At 42.0% G+C, this 19,723-nt stretch overlaps 2 protein-coding genes across 2 annotated transcripts; one reads left to right on the plus strand and one right to left on the minus strand.

The window, feature by feature from the left end:
- Positions 1 to 348: 348 nt before the first annotated feature.
- LOC123445533 (carotenoid 9,10(9',10')-cleavage dioxygenase 1-like) lies at positions 349 to 12,925 on the plus strand. Its single transcript, XM_045122521.1, has 14 exons — positions 349 to 480; positions 4,530 to 4,705; positions 4,814 to 4,957; positions 5,104 to 5,206; positions 5,293 to 5,561; positions 5,670 to 5,849; positions 10,530 to 10,608; positions 10,697 to 10,778; positions 10,906 to 10,968; positions 11,057 to 11,195; positions 11,390 to 11,675; positions 12,272 to 12,324; positions 12,418 to 12,573; positions 12,689 to 12,925. The coding sequence occupies exons 2-14, from the start codon at positions 4,577 to 4,579 to the stop codon at positions 12,794 to 12,796; spliced, it is 1,791 nt and encodes a 596-aa protein (XP_044978456.1). The 5' UTR covers positions 349 to 480; positions 4,530 to 4,576; the 3' UTR covers positions 12,797 to 12,925.
- Positions 12,926 to 18,148: 5,223 nt separating this feature from the next.
- LOC123440952 (probable methyltransferase At1g27930) lies at positions 18,149 to 19,307 on the minus strand. The gene has a single exon (XM_045117490.1). The coding sequence runs from the start codon at positions 19,223 to 19,225 to the stop codon at positions 18,347 to 18,349; it is 879 nt and encodes a 292-aa protein (XP_044973425.1). The 5' UTR covers positions 19,226 to 19,307; the 3' UTR covers positions 18,149 to 18,346.
- Positions 19,308 to 19,723: the final 416 nt, after the last annotated feature.

The following is a 19,723-nucleotide window of genomic DNA, read 5'->3' on the forward strand; positions in this document are numbered from 1 at the left end:
AAGTTATCCACATGGATAGCGAGCGGCTTAAGAGATATGGATGAAGGAGAGTAGGACAACATAAAGTAGCACGCATAAAAGGCAATAGATGAGTCACAGGAGTCGTTTCAACCATGGTTTATAAGGTGGTAAAGCGACCTAAAGTGAGCACTTGCACCCTCTCTAACGATAAAGCAACAACTAAGCGCCTATGGCGGGCAAATATCTAAAGCTTTGCTATGACGCCTTATCGTGTAAGCGTCTAAAGTTGGACGCTTTATAAACAAAGGTGTCAACCACATAAGACAAGCCCAAACACTATAAATAGAACAACCCAACCATGGAGTAAAGCTTGATAGCCAATGGTGCTATTGTATCAAACAAGAGTTGGACCAACTCGACACCAGAGGAAATAGTATGAAGCATCTAGGAGGAGGAGCGACACCACAAGAAGGAGGTTTTGCTGAAATCCTCGAGACCAAGCTGCAATAAGACCGCAAGGTAGGAATTTTGGGGATTTTGTCCTTATAATAACCTAGAAATGCTACGACTGCATCATCATTAGAGCATGGGGAGTGTAGTATCAAATCCCAGTGAGGGTAGCCTCAGGCCATCATCATTGGCTTGGTTAAGCTCAAGGAGCACCTATTCTTATGAAAGTGTAGGAAAGAAAGAAAGAAAGGGAAGAGAAAGAACTAAGATTTAGAGAGTAATTGTTCCTAGTAGAGTTAGGAGACAGAAAGAGTGGGTAGAGAGAAGTGTAGCAACTGTTGAAATCAGGTTTCAGAGGAGAGAGGGAAGTTTTGGCAAGGAAATATAGGGTCCATAGCATTTAGAAAGAACATAAGCAATTACTATGAACCGGATATATACAAACAATGTAACTATATAGATAAGAGGACTATATTTTGTATCATACCAGAAGAACAATAGCACTTGTATGTATAACAAGTGGGAACTATAGCTAAGTAAGCTTATATAAACAACAAAGGAATTAATTCCACAAACTATATAAATGAGCGAAAGCTAATATTTATAAATTGTATAATGGAAACATCGCTTGTATCAAAGTACAGTTATGTGGGTACCTAGACAACAACAACCTAGGGAATTCCTAGAGCATCTAACCACATCAGTTCTAAATACGAACATAATCAAATGAGAGAGAAACAATAGCATACCAACAACCAAATCCAAACTATGTCCTGTATAATCCTACAACCAGCCGAAGCCAGCAATCCCCAAGCTTTAGTATAACCAAAAGAAGGCTCTATCATTGAAACCAGGGAATAGTAACTTGACGACCACTATAGCATAAGTCAACGTGCAATAACAGGAAGAGGGCAAGTATAAAACTTCAGGAAGGAACTGTACGTATGAATTAGAACATGCTCAACAAACAAACCTAGCATACCATTACATGAACCATAGTCACAATCGACCAATGCAATAACCATATGACCACGATCACCATATACAACAGAAGATCACCGGCACGATGGTTGGCACAAGATCAACCATAGCTCGATGGACATGACACAGAATAGAGAGGAGAAGGAGGCAGCTCACCAGACTAGGTTTTAGCTGAGGCAGTACATCACCGCCACCACGGTTGCAACATGGTGAACTTGCGACGGATGGTGAAGTAGCCAAAGCAGCGGGGGCTCTAGATGAGTCTTCACCACACCGGAGTGCAAGGAACCACGACCACGCCACCACCACACGAGACTCACGTTGGGCCAGATAGCCTTTAAGCCTTTATCTATTAAAAATAAATTTGAATAATAATAACAATAATAATACATTAATTAAACTTTAGTGCAATAGTAAAAATACTTAAGTAAGCCTAAAGATAATATAAAATGTTCATAAGTTCTAATGCAATATCATTCAGTTACTACAAAAATACTTACAACCTTATTTAAGAAAAATAAATACTGAATAAATAAACTAAATGTTAATCCAATATATAATTAATTGATTATAGGCTTAAATGAATATATAAGAGAGTTTCTATAAGTATATAATAAATATTAATATTCTTGAAATAATATTGTAGATTTAAGAAAAATGGTTCCAAGAATATTGGGCCAAAATAATCCTTGAATACTTAAAACCATTATTAATCAAATAAGAAAAAGATTATTTGCAACCTGAAATAAATACTTATGATACTTTTTGAATTATCAAATAATTAGTAATAACTTTGTAAATAATAATGTGAATCTAATAAAGCTAACTCCTTGATTGTTGGACAAATATAATTATGAAGTAAACAAACCATATATTAAATAACTAAGAATAGGTGGTTATAACTTAATTAAATATTTAGAAGATTTGGAATTATATAAATCCATAATCCCCTTAACACTATAATCTAAACTTACTAAAACTAACTAAAAGAATTTTTGATAATGATTGTGAATCTCGTAACTGATTTCCAAGTATGGAACTAAATATCCGTTAGGTCAGAACCTACTACCTATTTTTGGAATCAAATTAAAGAGTTACCAAGGGAGAAAAGCCATATGCATCCTATGCATGAAGGTATATTTGCCACGTTTCTCGAATGCTAGTCTTTATCATACTATTTGCTTCTTACAGAACCCAAGGCACCAACGTTTCCACGAGTCTCGAGTTGCACTACCTTTTTGTTATCAAGAGTTCATATGTTACATATATTTGTGGTTATGCTTTCGCAAAAGCATTTATTACTAATTCCCTACTTGTAGTATTTATTCACTGCATTCAATAAAGTTATGTTCAATACTATCAAATCATTTGTGGGCGGTGGAACTCAAGATGGTTACACAAAGTTCCATTGCACCGGGCTTAATAACCAAAGTCATCAGGCATTCCAGTGTCGTAGCTACAACATTGACCACATGCCTGGTATTGGAAGGACGAGTCTTAGTAGTCCTTAATTATTTAATAGATCATGGCAAATTTTAGTAATTCATCATGGCAAGTTTAGTTTGTCAATTTTCTTTTTTATAAGATGTCAAAGTTTTTTTTAAACATAGAAAAAAGTAGTTAAAAATATATCGTGGCAACTTCAGTATAATCATGATGGTAATTTATGTGCAATAGACATGGCAACATTTAACCCAAAAAGATGTGTTGAAACATATCAATATGATATCTAGTTTCGAAGATCTCGTCGCGATGGATTTAATGATTAAAACGGATTATTGATCGAATTTTTTATTTAAAAGATAAAACATTTTAAAAATTAAAAAAATAAAAGATTCTTATTGACAACATTAGTTTTGTTAGTTGTGCATGCATGCGGTGACATGGCGTAACCTGTGATCATTGAGCGCGTGGTCTGTTGTTGCTCTTACCACACGTGTGAATGTTTTCGCTACAAAATTGATCAAAATCATATGACTTGACTTAAGACAAAACTAATACAAAGAATAATTAGAAACGAAAGGACTACTAGACGAGGTGAACCATTGAATGATGATAGTAGAGTTCACACGCGAGTGAATCACTCGCACAACTAATCGCCCAGGCTGACCAACGGTTGGTCATGTGTTAAGTGATGGCAGTGTATCTGATGTGAAAATATATTCGATGATAAATTCAATGATATTGATTTAGTATTTTATATATTGATATACCTTTATAAATTTGATTAAATTCACATAGTTTAATTTAAGTAAGACAAAACTAATATGCAGAATAAATAAAAACAGAATGAGTCTAGACTAGACTAGCGGCCCGACAGCAGCGCTTGGTCAAGGGAGCTGCTTCGGTGACTCGTACGCACAGTAGAGAAAGCTGATAGTAGAGTTGAGAGAGACCGCTGAATCAGTCGTACAGAGGAGCTAATCGCTCCAGGCTGACCGGCGCTTGGTCATGTTTTCCATTTTCTTTCTATAGAGGAGAGGAGCTGTCATGATAAAAACAAAGCAGCTGAGCTCCAAAATTTGTATCCATCTACCAAGTCTTCGGCCCTATCTACTTGGAAGAAAATTACGTATATACGACCGGGTCGTGCGCTCCCAACTGAACTGAACGACACGTTCACTCAAACGCCACGTGGATCCGTGAATCACATGGATCCGTGGACATCACTTTGTGCCGCTCCTTCTCCGGTCCGACAAGGGAGAGTGGAAGAAGCACAGCAGAATTAATCGCATGCTTCAGCAAGATAAATGTTCTTTCCATCATCGAAACAGCATACAGAATATATTATGCCATGTTATTTCAAATGAACAACAAATTATGTTCAGAAAAAATTAAAAGAAGCCACCTATATCCAGACTCATCACTACTACTCAAGTCAAGTCAAGCCTAGCCAAGCTAAACACCAGCAATGAAGTTTGAATAGCTCACCTACACCTAGCATTACTACTACTCAAGTCAAGTCAAGCCTAGCCAAGCCAAACACCAGCAATGAAGTCTGAATAGCTCACCTACACCTAGCATCAGCATCACCGCTGACTATTTCCAAAGAAAAACACAAGCTCAAGTTCTTAGTAGTATTAACTTTGAAGACACCATAACAGTTGTAATAAATAGATGGGTATCTGGCCTTGCAGGGAAATACCATCACCAGCAGAAGAAGCATACAACTGAGCTCATTACAATGGTAGCTCTAGCATCCACCTATATCCAGCCACCGCCACACATCTGCAGGTGCAGCAGCAGCAGCAGAAGAAGCCCACCCATCACACGGCCTAATGCGACTCGCTTCTCTACGCACATCAAAACCACGGTAAATTAACACCGCCAACTGTGTCATTCTATATTCAACTGAAACCTCACAACTTGCTAGGCTTACCGGGCCAACAAGAGTGGTGTGATTTTAATTGATTTGATGCAGCCATATCTGAAGGAGCTTCAGCGACATCTTACCGTCAGACTTGGAGAGGCGTCAGATGCCATGAGCAATGCTTACAAGGCACTCCTGGATGCATTTGTTGAATCCACTTTCACATTCAGTGATCAGCTCCTGCGCCCCACCGAGGTACGTACATTTAAACTGGGTGCAAAAAAGATGAAGCAAAGTAATAGTAGATCCATGGTTTTAAAGTGCAGCAGCAGCAAAAAAAAAGGTTTCTTTCAGCTTGCAGTTTCTAACCTTAAGCTGTAACTATTCATGGATTAATGTAGAGCAATTTTGCACCGGTCGATGAAGTCGGTGAAAGGATAAAGATCATGGAGATAGAAGGAACAATCCCTGCAGACTTTCCAGAGGGTGTCTATATTAGAAATGGTAATTGCCACCACCAACTAGCGAATGTTCCCTCTGTGCAGGTTCATAGGAAACAACTTTCTTCTAATCACTGATTTGCAGTGCAGGTTCGAACCCTCTGTTCGGAGCCCTGCACACGGTGAGCTCCATCTTTGGGCAGACCGAAGACATCTGGGTGGAGGGAGAAGGCATGCTCCACGCCCTCTACTTCAGCCGGAGCAGCGTCGACGGCACCGCCGCCTGGTCCTTGTCCTACGGCAACCGCTACGTGCAATCCGACAGTTACACAGTCGAAAACGCTCGCCGACGGCCATGCTTTCTCTCAGTCACAAAAGGGAATCGTCTCGCCATGCTCGCTGCAAGCCTTCTAAACATGGTGTGCCAGTAATATAATGTCTTTGTTTCTTGCTGCTATATATTGTGTGATGATTTTGTAGCTATATATATTTCCCATGCTTATCAATTCCATATTAATTGCATGCAGCTGAGGTTTGGAAAAGTGATGCGGAGCATGAGCAATACCAGTGTGTTCATGCATGCCGGCAGAGTCTTCGCGGCTGCAGAGAATGACATTCCCCATGAGCTGAACTTGCAAAGCCTTGACACGATCGCAAGCTGGTCCATCGGCGGAGACTGGATCCTGCCGTTCACAGCACACCCGAAGGTACATGTAAAATCCAATCACATTTAGTTAGGTTTAAACTTAAAGTGCGCCCAAAGATCTGGTATTAATTTTTGAAGGGACTGTCTACTTTACATCCGGATGAAAATTAATTTGCTTTCAGCCATATTTTAGTGTTCCCGTGTCCCGTGTCCTCTCTTTGTTTCTATTTGTCCCGCTTTTAAACAAACTAAGACATGGTCTTAACGGGTCCACACCTCAACTTTTTTCAACTTGAACAGAAAAGCACCCAACGTTACAGTCCACAACAACAAAGGGAGGAAAGGACAAAAATGAAATGAAAAAATACACATTGAAAAAGAACTAAAATTGCACTAAGGAATTTTATTATAATATCCACAGAAAAATGCACTATAAAATCTTTATGATCACTAAGAATTACAATGAAAAATCCAGTAAATTTACATTAAGATTTACACTGTAAATACCACTCAAAATTTACTAACAATCAAAATATTTTATACTGAATAATTACACTAAGCATTACAGTGCCATCCACTAACAAAACACTCTAAATCCAGTAGGAATTACAGTGTAAATTAACTTAAAATTACACTGGAAATTCAATAAGAGAAACACTGTAAATCCAATAGGAATTACTGCGTAATTCAACTTAGAATTACGCTATAAATCTACTTAGAATTACACCGAAAATCCAATAAGAAAAACACTCTAAATCCAGTAGGAATTACAGTGTAAATCAACTTAGAATTACACTAAAAATGCATTAAGAAAACACTGTAAATCCAATAGGAATTACAGTGTAAATCCACTTAAAATTACACTGTAAATACACTAAGAAAATGCACTGTAAACACACCATGAACTTGAATGGATCCACAACAGAGAAGGCAATTCCTCCATGATCTGGGACACAAATCTGGTTGGAGATGCTGACAAACACAGGTAAACACACCCTTCTTATGCATTCACCCCTCCAAGATCTCTCTCCTACATCATGACATCTGAAAGAAAAACAAGCTCCCTGTGAGGATCATTCACATATGTTGAAGAGCACAACTTAACAGAACAAAGACTACAACACGGGAAAAAAGATAGCATGAAGCAGAAGAGCACAACTTAACAGAACAAAGACTACAACACATCGTGGCTGCCAATGCGATTCATTGCAAAAGATTGCTTCCTTCTTGCAAAGTGATAGGAAAACGATTCAATTGCTGAACATAAGGATCTGAATTGAACCTAGCTGCTCCAACAATCCTACGAGGAGCATGCTGGGTCGTCGATGTTGAACAATCAGAAACTTTAGAAATAAAAGGCACACTACGCTGATGAGCAGCCTTTAACTTTGTAACACCTTCAGGATCAGAGATGATAAGGACTTTAGGACTATTTGCTACACCCTGCAAGAAAAAACTTGGGATTGTCAACAAAATAAATAAAGCCTATAACCTACAAAATACGAATAGAAAACAATGATATTACAGGAATCCACTATGAACAACATTGTAATTACACTGATGAGATAGAGAAATTACACTGAAAAAACTAATACTCCCTCTGTCCCAAAATAACTGTCTCAACTTTGTACTAGCTCTAGTACAAAATTGTACTAAGCTTAAGACACTTATTTTGGGACGGAGGGAGTATGAGTTAGGATGTAAAATCAATGATAATATATAACAAGTACATTAAACAAAAGAATGAGGAAAACACAAAGAAATATAACACGCCTGTATGAAGGAAGAAGATGATGCTATATTGTTAAGCTGGTTATAAGCTTCATTCGTCTTCTTTGTGAAATTAACACACCTGTCAGAAAACGTGGAGGTGCCAACTATTTGAACTTCTTCAAGACCAACCACCTAGAGAAAAAAAAGAGGAACAAACACCAGAAATTCAAAATAAAGGAAGTTAAAAACAAAAATAAAGAACAGATTAACAAAATAAGATGATCCTGACAAAACAAATAACACAAATAAAGTGGGCAAAACTAATAAAATATTATCACTTTACACGCAACTATCTATAAAACACCCTGCAAAAAAAACATAAGATTAGCATCAAGCATGACAACAAATATAAACTGATAACAAATTTATGTGACATGTTTGATCAAATTACTTGGACTTTCTCTGCAAAATTATTCTGCATTTATTAACAGATCAGAACAGAATACTTGTTGGCACAAACAGATAATATTGTTGTTCATTCTACAACAAGTTCAGCACTTATAATATCCTCAAAAAAATATCGAGTGCGGGTGCATACAATCGAACCAAATGCAAATGAAGGGAGCATCAAGGGGCAGACGTTGTACCTCAATGACGATGAAGATGGTTTCCTTAACGTATGGCTTTTAAAAGCCTAAACTTTTTTACAGTGCAAGCCACTAAGAATTACAGTGTAATTCACTAAGAAATACAGTGCAAAAGCAGTAAGAATTAAACTGTAAATCACTAAGATTAACAGTGGAAACCCAAACCCACTAAGATTTACAAAGTAAATCCACTAATAATGGTGGGGAAAAGGCACGAATAACATGACAGTAAACTGAAACTCTAGTTCCTAAAATCTCAAAACCAAACCTAAGAAAATTAAAGCACACACACACAGCAGGATCATCCTACATCAAGCTAAGGGCTCAAGGATGTTATATGCAATGGTGAACTAGCATCAACACTTACGTGCTAAATGGGAATTACATTGCAAATCCACTAGGAATCACATTGTAAAAACAAATATGAATTACACTGTAAAACCAAAAGGAATTACAATGTAAACCTACAGAGAATTACACTGAAATACAATAAGGAGTTATACTGTAAATCCAATGAGAATTACAGTGTAAATCGACTAGGAATTACACCGTAAATCCACATCCACCGAGCAAACTCCCACTGAAACACACCACTAAAATGTGAGAATCCCAATTTAACCAGGGAACTAACCCTACATCCACACAGTGACAACAAAACGGCCTAGGGGTAAATAACACATAGTTCCACTAACTAACAACACTGGAGAGCAGGGAATTGAACATAATACAGTATGTTTGAATTACTCAGTACCACATATTAACAACTAATCAAGCCCACGTACAAACAACCAATAGAAATTAATTAACCAGATAAAGATCAATCAACACACAAGGTTCAATCCCAAAAATGGTGCAATCTCACACATTTACACCAGAGGCCATGGGAGATTAACACAAGCAACAGATTCGACCGAGAAAACCCTATGCACAAACATACATAACTAAGGAACAAAACAAAAGCAAGGGAAAATACCAAATCAGACGAATACATTGAACCACTAAGAATTACATTGCATGATCGAAATAGAATTATAATAAAACCACTAAGAAACTACTCTAAAATTTTGGTGAGGATTACAATGTAAATCCAAATATAATTACAGTGTAAAATCAACTAAGAAAAGTACACTATAAATCCACTAAGAATTACAGTGTAAATCCAGATATAATTACAATGTAAGATCTAATAAGAAAAATCCACTGTAAATCCTCTAAGGATTACAGTGTAAATCCACTGAGAAAAAAATGTAAATCCACTAGGAATTACACTAAAGAAACGCGCAGGGAAGACAATTACAGCAATCTCACATAAAGACCCCTTACTATTCTTGAAGATGAACATCAAAGCACCCTCACTGTAAATCTCACATAAGGACCCCTTACATCTAACAGAATAAACCACATCAAGTCACCCGAAGGAAGAACACCGGACGCCTCACTACCACCGTAGCGGAGGGAGGGGAAGGGGACCGGCGGCTACAGAGGTAAAAATGAAAAGAAAAAACCAAAAAAGAAAAAGCACACCGGGTAGTAAGTGAGAACGGGTGTACCTGCACACCGGATAAGCGAGTGTGGTCGGCTCAAGTCAGAAGGAATCTCGGGAAAAGATCGGACGGTCACAAATTCGGATGAAAGCTAACAATTTTCATCCGGATGAAAATTAGCAATTTCAAAAAAAAATTCACACCTGCCTGACAAGATTTGTCACCTTCGTCAGACTTTCAAAATATCTTGAAATGATTCAATCGCAAAAAAAGTCAGTAGTATCAGCACTAAGCAGCCAGCACACATCGATCACCCTGTACAACAGACAAGACATAATCTTGACAACCAGTGTGACAATGACAACACCTAGGTTCCTAATCAATATTGTATAGTCATCTGGACTTTTACAGCTTGGATATCTGACCCAATTAATGTTCGTAAACACATTTTGTTACCTCCCTAATTTCAAGAATTCTATTAATGTTAGCTGCATCCAAGGTTTTTCTTTTCTCGATTCTGATTTTTTTCGGTAGGGCCCGGGAAAACCGGTTTTCGGAAAATCTCGGAACTTTTGGATTTTTTTCGTCTGAAAGTTTCAAATGAATTTTGAGTTCAAAATTTTGGTATATTCAGCATAATATGTCTAAGCCATGTTTAAACACGGCGATCGGCCTGTCGAAATGGCTACCAAGTCTTCTCTACGTTCTGAAGTTCGCAGGATCAACACACCAGTTCTCCGTGGAACTACTTTATTTTTCTAATTAAACTTGAAATAACATTAAAAAGTAAGTTTGCAAAAACTGGGATTCGATCGATGTGTCGAATCCCTAATTTGTTACCTCCCTATTTTCAGGAATTCTATTAATGTTAGTTGCATCTAACATATTTGTCAGCAGGTTGTTCCTGAGTCAGGAGAGTTGGTAATCTCAGGGATCAACATTATGAAACCCTACCTAACGATTGGACTTGTCTCAGGTTTCCTGATTTCACAGTTTTTGTGTCGTATATATATCCTTAGCAAAAAATAATATACTGAAGATTTGATTCCACATATCTACTGCAGAGGATGGAATGAAGCTCGAGCAAATGGTTGATCTTAAGCTAGACAGATGCACATTTTGCCATGAAATAGGGATAACTAAAATGTAAGTTTGTTCCTGCTTCTAGCTAGTTGCGTATGTATGACCAAAATGACTCTTATTTAATCTGAAGAAAAGGAATGTGTCGGCAGTGGCTACGGACTCAAAAGTATTTCAATTTGTACAAATATAGGTACAACATTATCATGGATATGCCACTTACCCTAAGCGCAAGTAGGATTCTACGAGCAGCCCCGTAAGTACTACTACTTACTGAACTAATTTTTGGAACAAAAATAATTTTTCTCAAGTTGCTAATTTGTTCATCTTGTACCCTCATGCAGTTTGATGGAATACGAGAAGGAAAGCTATGCAAGAATCGGGGTCATGCCCCGTAACGGAGATGCAGAGTCAGTAATATGGTTTGATGTAGAACCATTCTGCACAATGCATCTTGTCAACTGCTTCGAGGAAGGTGATGAGGTATAATATCATAAATGATCACAGTATAGAATTTGTTTTCATTGTGTACAGTTATAATCTGCAACGGGCGAAAGACTACATCATATAGAGTACAGTACCGATAGTTAGTCATAGGAACCTAGAGGCCTACATGGATTAGAAATTGCATTTTCTCAATAAAAACTCCTAATTTACCTTCATTTATGTTCTCTTAGGTTGTTGTCAGGGGATTTCGTGTGCCAGCTTCTATCATCATGGGTCCAATGCTTCAGCACAACAAAGTGTCTGGTGATCAAGAAATGAATGAGGAATACTTCTCTCGCTTGTACGAGTGGAGACTGAACTTGAAATCCAAGGCAGTTGCAGGAGAATGGCTAACCGGGACAGATGTCGCTATGGAATTCCCGGTTATCAATGACAAGTATGTTGGCTTGCATCACAGGTACGCATACGCACAGGTGGTGAACGTGGAAGGGAGTATGGCTGGTGGTTGTGGAACAGGTAACTCCAGCAGGATTTTCAGCTCCCGGGTGCCCAGGCACCCTCTATGAACAGTAAAATAAAAAAAATAGAAAAAAATAAGAAAAACCTGAAACTTTGCAGCATCAAAGATGATGAAATTTTGTAGGTGTTTGCAAGTTTTCATGTCAGAAAACTATTCGAGGAGCTCTACACACGGAAAATATTTCAATGCTTGAAGTTTTGAGCACTTTTAGCGCTGTAATCTGAAACTTGTTTGTACATCTTTCTCTACATGATATTTTAACATGAAAACTTGTAGGAACCTACAAAGTTTGATCATCTTTGATGCTGCGAAGTTTCAGATTTTTTTGAATTTTTTTTTGAATTTTACTGTTCATAGAGGGTGCCTAGGCACCCGGGAGCTATCACACCTTTCTCCTCCAGCAAACGTTGCAATTCTCTTCTATATATGCAGCAACAAGTTGGGTTACCTGAATCAAAGATTTCTACTGTATATATTAGTAGATGCAACATAATCATAAACCTTGGAAATGTAGGGTTAGATAATAGAAAATCCCATCAACTATGTGGTGTGAGTCCAATGCTAAATTTTAATATATTTCTCGATCTTGTAGTGAGACCAAAGTTTGGAGGTTTTGCAAAACTATATCTTGACCAAGAAATCAAGGTAACACATGGCATGCCTATCATCTGTAAAATCCATTCATGTACTGCTACTTGCTCGTAAGATTACTGACTTCATAATTTGCAATGCTTTTAGGAGTCTTGTGGAGATTCAATCCATGTGGAGTACCACCACCTTGAAACAAATCAATTCTGCTCAGGAGCAATTTTTGTGGCGAAAGAGGATGCGCTACATGAGGATGATGGATGGATAATCTCTTTTGTGCACGATGAGGGCACAAATATATCACAGGCAAGTATTAAACTTAGGCTGGGAAGAAAGGACTTTGGTTGTTAGTACTATCACAACTACGATATGCATTATCCATGAACTAAACAAACTTCAACCTTATATATTTATTTAACAGGCACATATTATCGACGCACGAAGATTTGAGAGTGGGCCAGTTGCTAAAATAACATTGCCACAAAGAGTACCCTATGGCTTTCATGGAGCATTTGTCTCAAAAACTTAATGAAAGCAAACATAGCTCTATAATAAGTGTAAATTACCTGTAGTTCATATTAACCGGTGACTGGCCATGTGCCTTGCTTGATTAACAGAAGTGCAGCAATGTCAATAAATTATTAAGCCATTCCTGATAGCACTGATCTTACAGTAGTATATTTTTATAGGAGTGTTGATACGTTTGTCATATGCTTTACCTCTCATTTGTTGTTAACATTTGTGAGCATGTTTTTCTCCGTAAAGATGCAACAAAACAGATTCTAACAACTCTAGAGTAACACTTTAAGAAATAAAATATGTACATGAGTGCTAGTACATAGCACCAGATACAAATATGGTAAATTAAGCTTGGAGTATTCTCAATTGCTTAGTTGCTACTCTTATTTCTTGTTGTTACAGCTCAATGAAATTCATTATGGAATGGTACGGCATGATAAATTACTCACTGTGTCATGATAATCTGGAGAGCTAACTCGATTCATATATGGACACAGTGCTGCAAGCCTGCGATGGTGGAGTGCTCACATTTGAAGAAAACAGAAATACGGCCTTTCATATAACTTTTGGATAGATAGAATAGAATACACTCCACTAACTAAATCTAATAAAACTTGAGTCTGGTCATTGCTCTGCTCTTGTCTTTTCAGTGTCACCCTAAAACCATGTTCACCCATCGATTCTTGTTGCTCATGATGCCTATACTGTGATCTTGCATCGAATCTGAAGGCAGGACATGTTAATACAATCAAAATATGAGCAGCAGGCTACATGCTGGACCAAAGATATGACTTCAGAGATTTAAACGATCTTATATTAGTTACTAAAGAGGGAGTAGTACTTTATTTAGTTTACCACATTTTTACAGGTTTTTATCGATGAAAAGTAGCAACTGTAATGGTGCATATTGCATTGCAGCCCACGCCTAACAAACAGAGGTAATAATGGATACAGTTGCAGACAAAAAAATAAAACCTGATCCATCCATTCGAACAAACAGAGAAACAAAAGACTTGAATTTTTTCCTCCTCTTCTCTCCGGATATGTACTTTGGTTTGTATAAAACTATTACCCCAGTAAGCATTCCGCTTATGGGTTTTTTTATATATAAATCTGTAGGTAGGGGGTCTGCCCTCCCGGTTTCCTTCAAAAATACAAAAATTGCTCTGAAAGAGATAGAAAACTAACATTTGGAAAGAGATATTGTGAGAGGATAGAAAGAACAAGAAAAAATACACACTTTTAAGTGGCAAATCTTTGAGAAGGAAGAATCAGTGCCTTATACAAATATTCATTTATCCAAATCAATGCGGGACGGTCGTTAATGCATCTCTCCATGGCAGCCTCCAATGTGGGACGAATGGATTCGTCATTAGTGCAGTGGACGCCTGCCCTTGTGGGGCAGGAGAGATCAGTAATAGAAAAACTACTTTACGTAAGATATATTAGTCCCGGTTTGTAAACGGACCGGCACTGATGTGACCATTAGTGCCGGTTCCAACGGCTAGGGGGCGGGCATCATTAGTCCCAGTTCATGTTGAACCTCTAGTACCGGTTCGTGCCACGAACCGGGACTAAAGGTGCTAGTGGGGCCCCAGCCTGACACCAGGCTGCCATCACCCCTTTAGTCCCGGTTCGTGGCACGAATCGGTACTAGAAGCTCACATTTAGTCTCGGTTTGTGTCATGAACCAGGACTGAAGGTTTTCCTATATAAACCCTTCGTCCATCCCGCGATCGAGCTCTCTGTTCTTCCCCGTTCCTCTCCTCTTTGTTCTTCTGGATTGAGCTCGAACTAAAGAACTTTGCACACTCTTCTCCACCGATTTGGAAGGAAGGGACCTCGGGCTGCTGCTGAGCTCGCAGCGGTCCCGGATCGGTGGTGCTCTAGTCCACGCATCCGGCGGCCAACTTTGTCTGCGAGGGTGGCGGCGAGGCTACCGATAGGTAGGCGTCCTTGCTGCCGGCGGCAGGTGTATGCCTCTATGCATAGGAATACCCAAGGAGCAAACCCATGCCCAGCCCATGAAATCTCCCTATCTCGTTCGCTCATTCCAGGCTTCCAGGTTCACACGGACGCATCGTCGCATTGAGTCCTCACAGACACGCAACACCGTCGGATGCTGATGTCAACCGGCCTCACGATGGTCCCGCGCTGGCGGCGCCCGCCCCTCCTCTTCGGCTCGGAGGGAGCAGCAGCCGACGGGTGACCCTAGCGCCCCCCCCCCCCAGGAGGGCACAGAAACAGAAGGTGTGACGACCTCCGTGGGTCCGCCCCCGCCCCCAATTTGGGAATTTCTTGATTTGTTCTAGTTTACTAGATGCAGGTACTCGATTTATTTAACAGATGCAAGTATTTAAATTTGTGCTCCCCCTGTTTTCCTAACGTAGATGAAGAAGAGTGGAATTGTTGGCATCAGCATATTTGCAATGTAGGAAAAGGCTTCAAAGGCAAGGAAAATAGATGAAGTATCCTCACCGAATCAGACAGTAGTTGCATCTAGTATTTGTACTTCTCCTGTTCATTTTGAGAGCAATTTGCAATTGGTGTTATGACAAGAACCTTAGAGTAGAGGAGAAACCTCAATACCTCATGTAGAAGATGATGAATCTATTGATGAAGATGATGAACCGATGCAAGCAGATTTGGACGCACTCGAACATGATCCTCGAAAGTCGTGTTTGGTTTAAAGAATTTTCATGGATTGAGTGTAGTGTGTAAAAAGATAGATTCTGCCAGTAGCTACCGCTAGTATTGAAAGGGTATTTTCTTCAATGAGCTATGTGAAGAATAAGCTAAGGAACAAAATGGGTGATCAATATTTGAATAATTGTTTGGTTACGTTTGTTGAGAGAGAATTTGTCAATCAAGTGAAGGATGAAGATGTCATCAATCTTTTTCAAAAAGGTGACCGGAGAGTTATAGTGTAAAAAAGCATATGCCTTATTATGGATACTTTGGCTGTGAATAATTGATTTGGTTTTGAGCAGGGGCAGAGACAGGGGACGATCAGGGGTCTCCCCCAACCTGAAATATGTAGTGTATATTTGATTGATATGAGCAAGTATATATGTACTTGCCCCCTCACCCCCAATCAACAATCATATTCAAATCCTCGCTCCATCACTAGTTTTGAGGTTAAAAAACACCTTCCATTTCCAAGTTATTGTCCCCTCTATGCAGTGGCAGAGTATATGAAATGGGACAGAGGAAGTAACAAATACTCCCTCCGTTTTTAAATATAAGTCTTTTTAAAGATTTCATTCGAAACTACATACAGATGTATATATACATTATTTAGAGTATAGATTTATTCATTTTGCTTCGTATATACTACCTCTGTCCCGGTGTATAAGTCATTTGTGTAGTTCTAGGTCGACAATCTAACTATCTAAATATGTATTATATGTGACAAAAAAATTCTAAAAGCTATATCCGTGAAGAAATCTAATGATATAATTTTCATGTCATATAACATATATTTAATTCCTCAAATTGATGATCCAAAACTACGCAAATAACTTATACATCGGAAGGAAGGGAATAGTCCGTAAGGGCAACTCCAACGGACCGACCCAAACAAATGGCGATTTTATCCGCTTTGTGTCCGTCTGGGTCGGTCAGACGGACACGAACTTTCGCTTCTGCAAATGGGTCGGCGCATGCGTCCAACGCTGCTCCGACCCATTTTTGTCGGCGTGCGAAAAAAATATAAAAGTGCATAATTAAACATTAAAAGTCGGCCATGAAGGCCGGCGGGAGTCCAGCGTCCGCATTACATTAATTAAACATAAAAAACCTAAAACTACGAGGCAGCCCTAGGTGACGTCGTCGTCGTCGGAGTCGGTGAGGTCGACCAGCGTAGGCGCAGGGCCGGCCCAGGGGAACGTCGTGTTCCAAAGCGCAGCTGACTGCGCCTCCGCCGTCTGTCCCGCCGGCACGGGTTGTGCTAGTCGCGTGGCAGCGCAGCAGCAGGGGCATCCACTTCCTCCTCCAACCCCGTCGTTCCTCCTTCGCCTCCTTCTCCAGCTCCATCAGCCAAGGCCTTTGGCGCGCTCCGCCTGCAGGAGCAGCGCCCTCCAGTGCACGAGGTAGGCTTCCTCCTGCTGCAGTGTCGCGCCCAGCCAGATGGGCGACACACTGACAAACTTGTTGACGATGTTGGTCCACTGATAGACCTCCCGCGGCTCCGTGGGCTCGGGCTTCGGCAGAGGTGGCACGACCCAGTCGTCGGTGGCCGATAGCGTGATGGCATCCGCGAGCTGCTGCTGGTACGCCGCCTCCTCTTCGTCCCTGAGTCGCGCTTCCTCATCGCTGTCACGGGGAACAGCTGCCAGCGCCGCCTGGTACGCGGTCTCAGCCTCCTGGTCCTCGTCGCTGACAACAGGCTGGTCCTCCTGGTTGCATGCCGTGCACGCCACGACAGCGCTGCTCCTCGTGCTCCACCGCGAACCAGAGCTCCCAGTTGAGGGAGTCGGCCGCGTATGCAAGGTCTCGCCGCTGCTCCGTCGTCAGTAGACGCTGACGGCGGCTCACCTCCTCCACGTGCACCTGCGCCGACCGCGGCACTTCCGGCACCAGGATCCTCTCCGGATCCAAATGCCAGCCCTGCGGCAAGGTGACGTCGGGGTAAGGGAGCGGCACGCGGTGCTTCCAATGCCACTGTGCTTGGTGCATCGAGACGCTCACACGTTGGCGAGGCTGGCGGGGAGATGGCGCGGGGTAGAGCGAGGCCTTGCCCTTGTTTGGAAAGCCACCGGCCATGGTGCTAGGGTTTTGGTCGTCGAGGAGTTGGCGTGGTGGGGACGGGCGGGTTCTGAAAGCAGATGGCAGAACCCACCGCACGCTCGGATTAAAAAAACGACCACAGTCGCTGACGTGTGGATCCAAGGATGACGGTCGTCATAAATAATATTGACCGCAGTGGTTGGGGACGGACACAGAGAAGGAGCGCGTGCGTCCGCTTCGCGTCTACGCCAACGCATTTAGTCCCAAATTTGGACCGAAAATAAGTCAACGGGTTGGATCATCTTTTTTATCCGTACCGATTCAAACAAAGGACGAATGAAATGAGTCGTTCCATTAGAATTGCTCTAATGAAATCAGAAAGGAAGTGGGTATGACTGATTACATTAGAGCCTATTTCAGCACCCACTTCTATCAGGCCCCTTCACTCCATGAAAAGGACACGTCATGTCCTTATTATTTCATACAGTACTACTTCCTTCGTTTTTAAATATAAATCTTTCTAGAGGTTTCACTAATAGACTATGACGGATGTATATAAACATATTTTAGAGTATAAATTCACTCATTTTGCTTCGTATGTAGACACCTAGTGAAATATCTTAAAAGACTTGTATTTAGGAACGGAGGTAGTATATTTTTGCAGCAAGCAAAGCGGCTAATTACTACACGTGTCAATTGGGCAGTGGACATACTGTGTGATGTGTGCCCGACATGTACAGAACAATCAATAAAGAGACAACATGATAGAACAGCAACAGGGCTTGCACCGATGAGGTCATCTTCTAAAAACACCCCTCGGAAATCTGCATCGTCAGCAAAAAGGCCTCTTGTCGCCGCCGCCGGCCGCCGTGGCGTTCCGCCGTGACACCGGCGGTATCCTGAAGTGCCAGAGCCGGCCGGTCCCTCCCACCCTGAACCTCTCGCAGAGGAACTCCTCGGCGTACATCCTCTCCACCCTGCGGTCCACGTCGTGCAGGAACACGTCGGTGTCCCCCTCGCCGCGCCTCGCCCGCGCCATCGCCGCCGCCGTCCATATCGCCGCCATCCTTCCGGGCGCCGACGGGAAGTACCCCTTGGGCGCGTCCACCATGAGCATGTCCCACTCGTGCTGGTACACCTCCGGCGGCAGGTTGTGCAGCGCCAGCGGGCATTCGGCGTTGCCGCGGACCCGCACGGGGGCGTCGGCGCTGGCGCCGGGGACGCAGGTGGCGAAGTTCCTGTAGGAGCGGAAGAGGATGTCGGCGTGGTCGAGGCGCGTGCGGTAGCGGACCAGGTGGGCGCGCAGGAACGGCGACTGCGCGCGCACGACGCGGTACCACTCCGGGTCCTCCTCGAGGAAGACGGTGACGCCGCCGGGGTTGAGCGCGTGCCAGAGCGGCGAGTCGTGGCCCAGGCCGAACACCAGCAGCCGCAGCGGCGCGCGGCGGCGCAGCACGGCGAGGGAGAGCGAGATCTCGTCGCGCGACTGCTGCGGGACGGTGGGCGTGGTGGCGTAGTAGAGGGCGGCGTCGGCGAGCGCGGCGAGGCCCGCGGGCGCGTACCCGTCGCCCGAGGGCGCCGTGACGGCCGGCAGGCACGGGAGCAGGGGGAGGAGCGGCAGCGGCGAGGTGAGGAGGGTGGCGACCAGCAGCGACGCCGCGACGAGCAGCGCGGCGGCCGCGGCGGTGGCGAGGCGGCCGGGGGGCTTCATTGCGTTTGCGGTGGCGACGCGGTTTCCCCTGCACTGGACGATAATGCCGCACGGCCCTCTCTTTTTCTGCCACCACGTCCCGGTGTCGGCCCGCCCAACGAGGCGACGTCTCTCTCTCTCTCACTCACTCTCTGCCGATCGTTGATTGGCTGCGTCCTGCATGCATGCCCGTATGGGCCCGCCACGTGGGTTTGTACAGAGACCTTAGAATAATTACTTTTTGAAAGAAAATGCTGATGCCTTCTACAGTATGTTTCATTTCAAAAGCCAAAGCCCTGGTATTCTTCAACAAAAAGTTTATACTTTTCCCTAAGCACCAAGTGTGATCATCTAGGAATTCCTTTGGCGCGATATGGTTCGTAGGAATGGATTCCTGTTAGCCCTTCCTCCGTTCCTAAATATAAGTCTTTACAGAGATTTCACTAGTGGACTACATACAGATGTATATAAACATACTTTAGAGTATAGATTAAATCATTTTTCTCTGTATGTAGACTC

The sequence above is a fragment of the Hordeum vulgare genome, chromosome 3H, assembly GCF_904849725.1.
Source record: "Hordeum vulgare subsp. vulgare chromosome 3H, MorexV3_pseudomolecules_assembly, whole genome shotgun sequence".
NCBI lineage: Eukaryota > Viridiplantae > Streptophyta > Magnoliopsida > Poales > Poaceae > Hordeum > Hordeum vulgare.

Coding starts and splice junctions, on each gene's coding strand:
- LOC123445533 (XM_045122521.1), top strand. CDS start 4,577: ATGGTAGCTCTAGCATCCACCTATATCCAGCCACCGCCACACATCTGC. Junction 4,706..4,813: donor CTACGCACATCAAAACCACG/GTAAATTAACAC, acceptor GATTTGATGCAG/CCATATCTGAAGGAGCTTCA. Junction 4,958..5,103: donor AGCTCCTGCGCCCCACCGAG/GTACGTACATTT, acceptor GGATTAATGTAG/AGCAATTTTGCACCGGTCGA.
- LOC123440952 (XM_045117490.1), bottom strand. CDS start 19,225: ATGAAGCCCCCCGGCCGCCTCGCCACCGCCGCGGCCGCCGCGCTGCTC.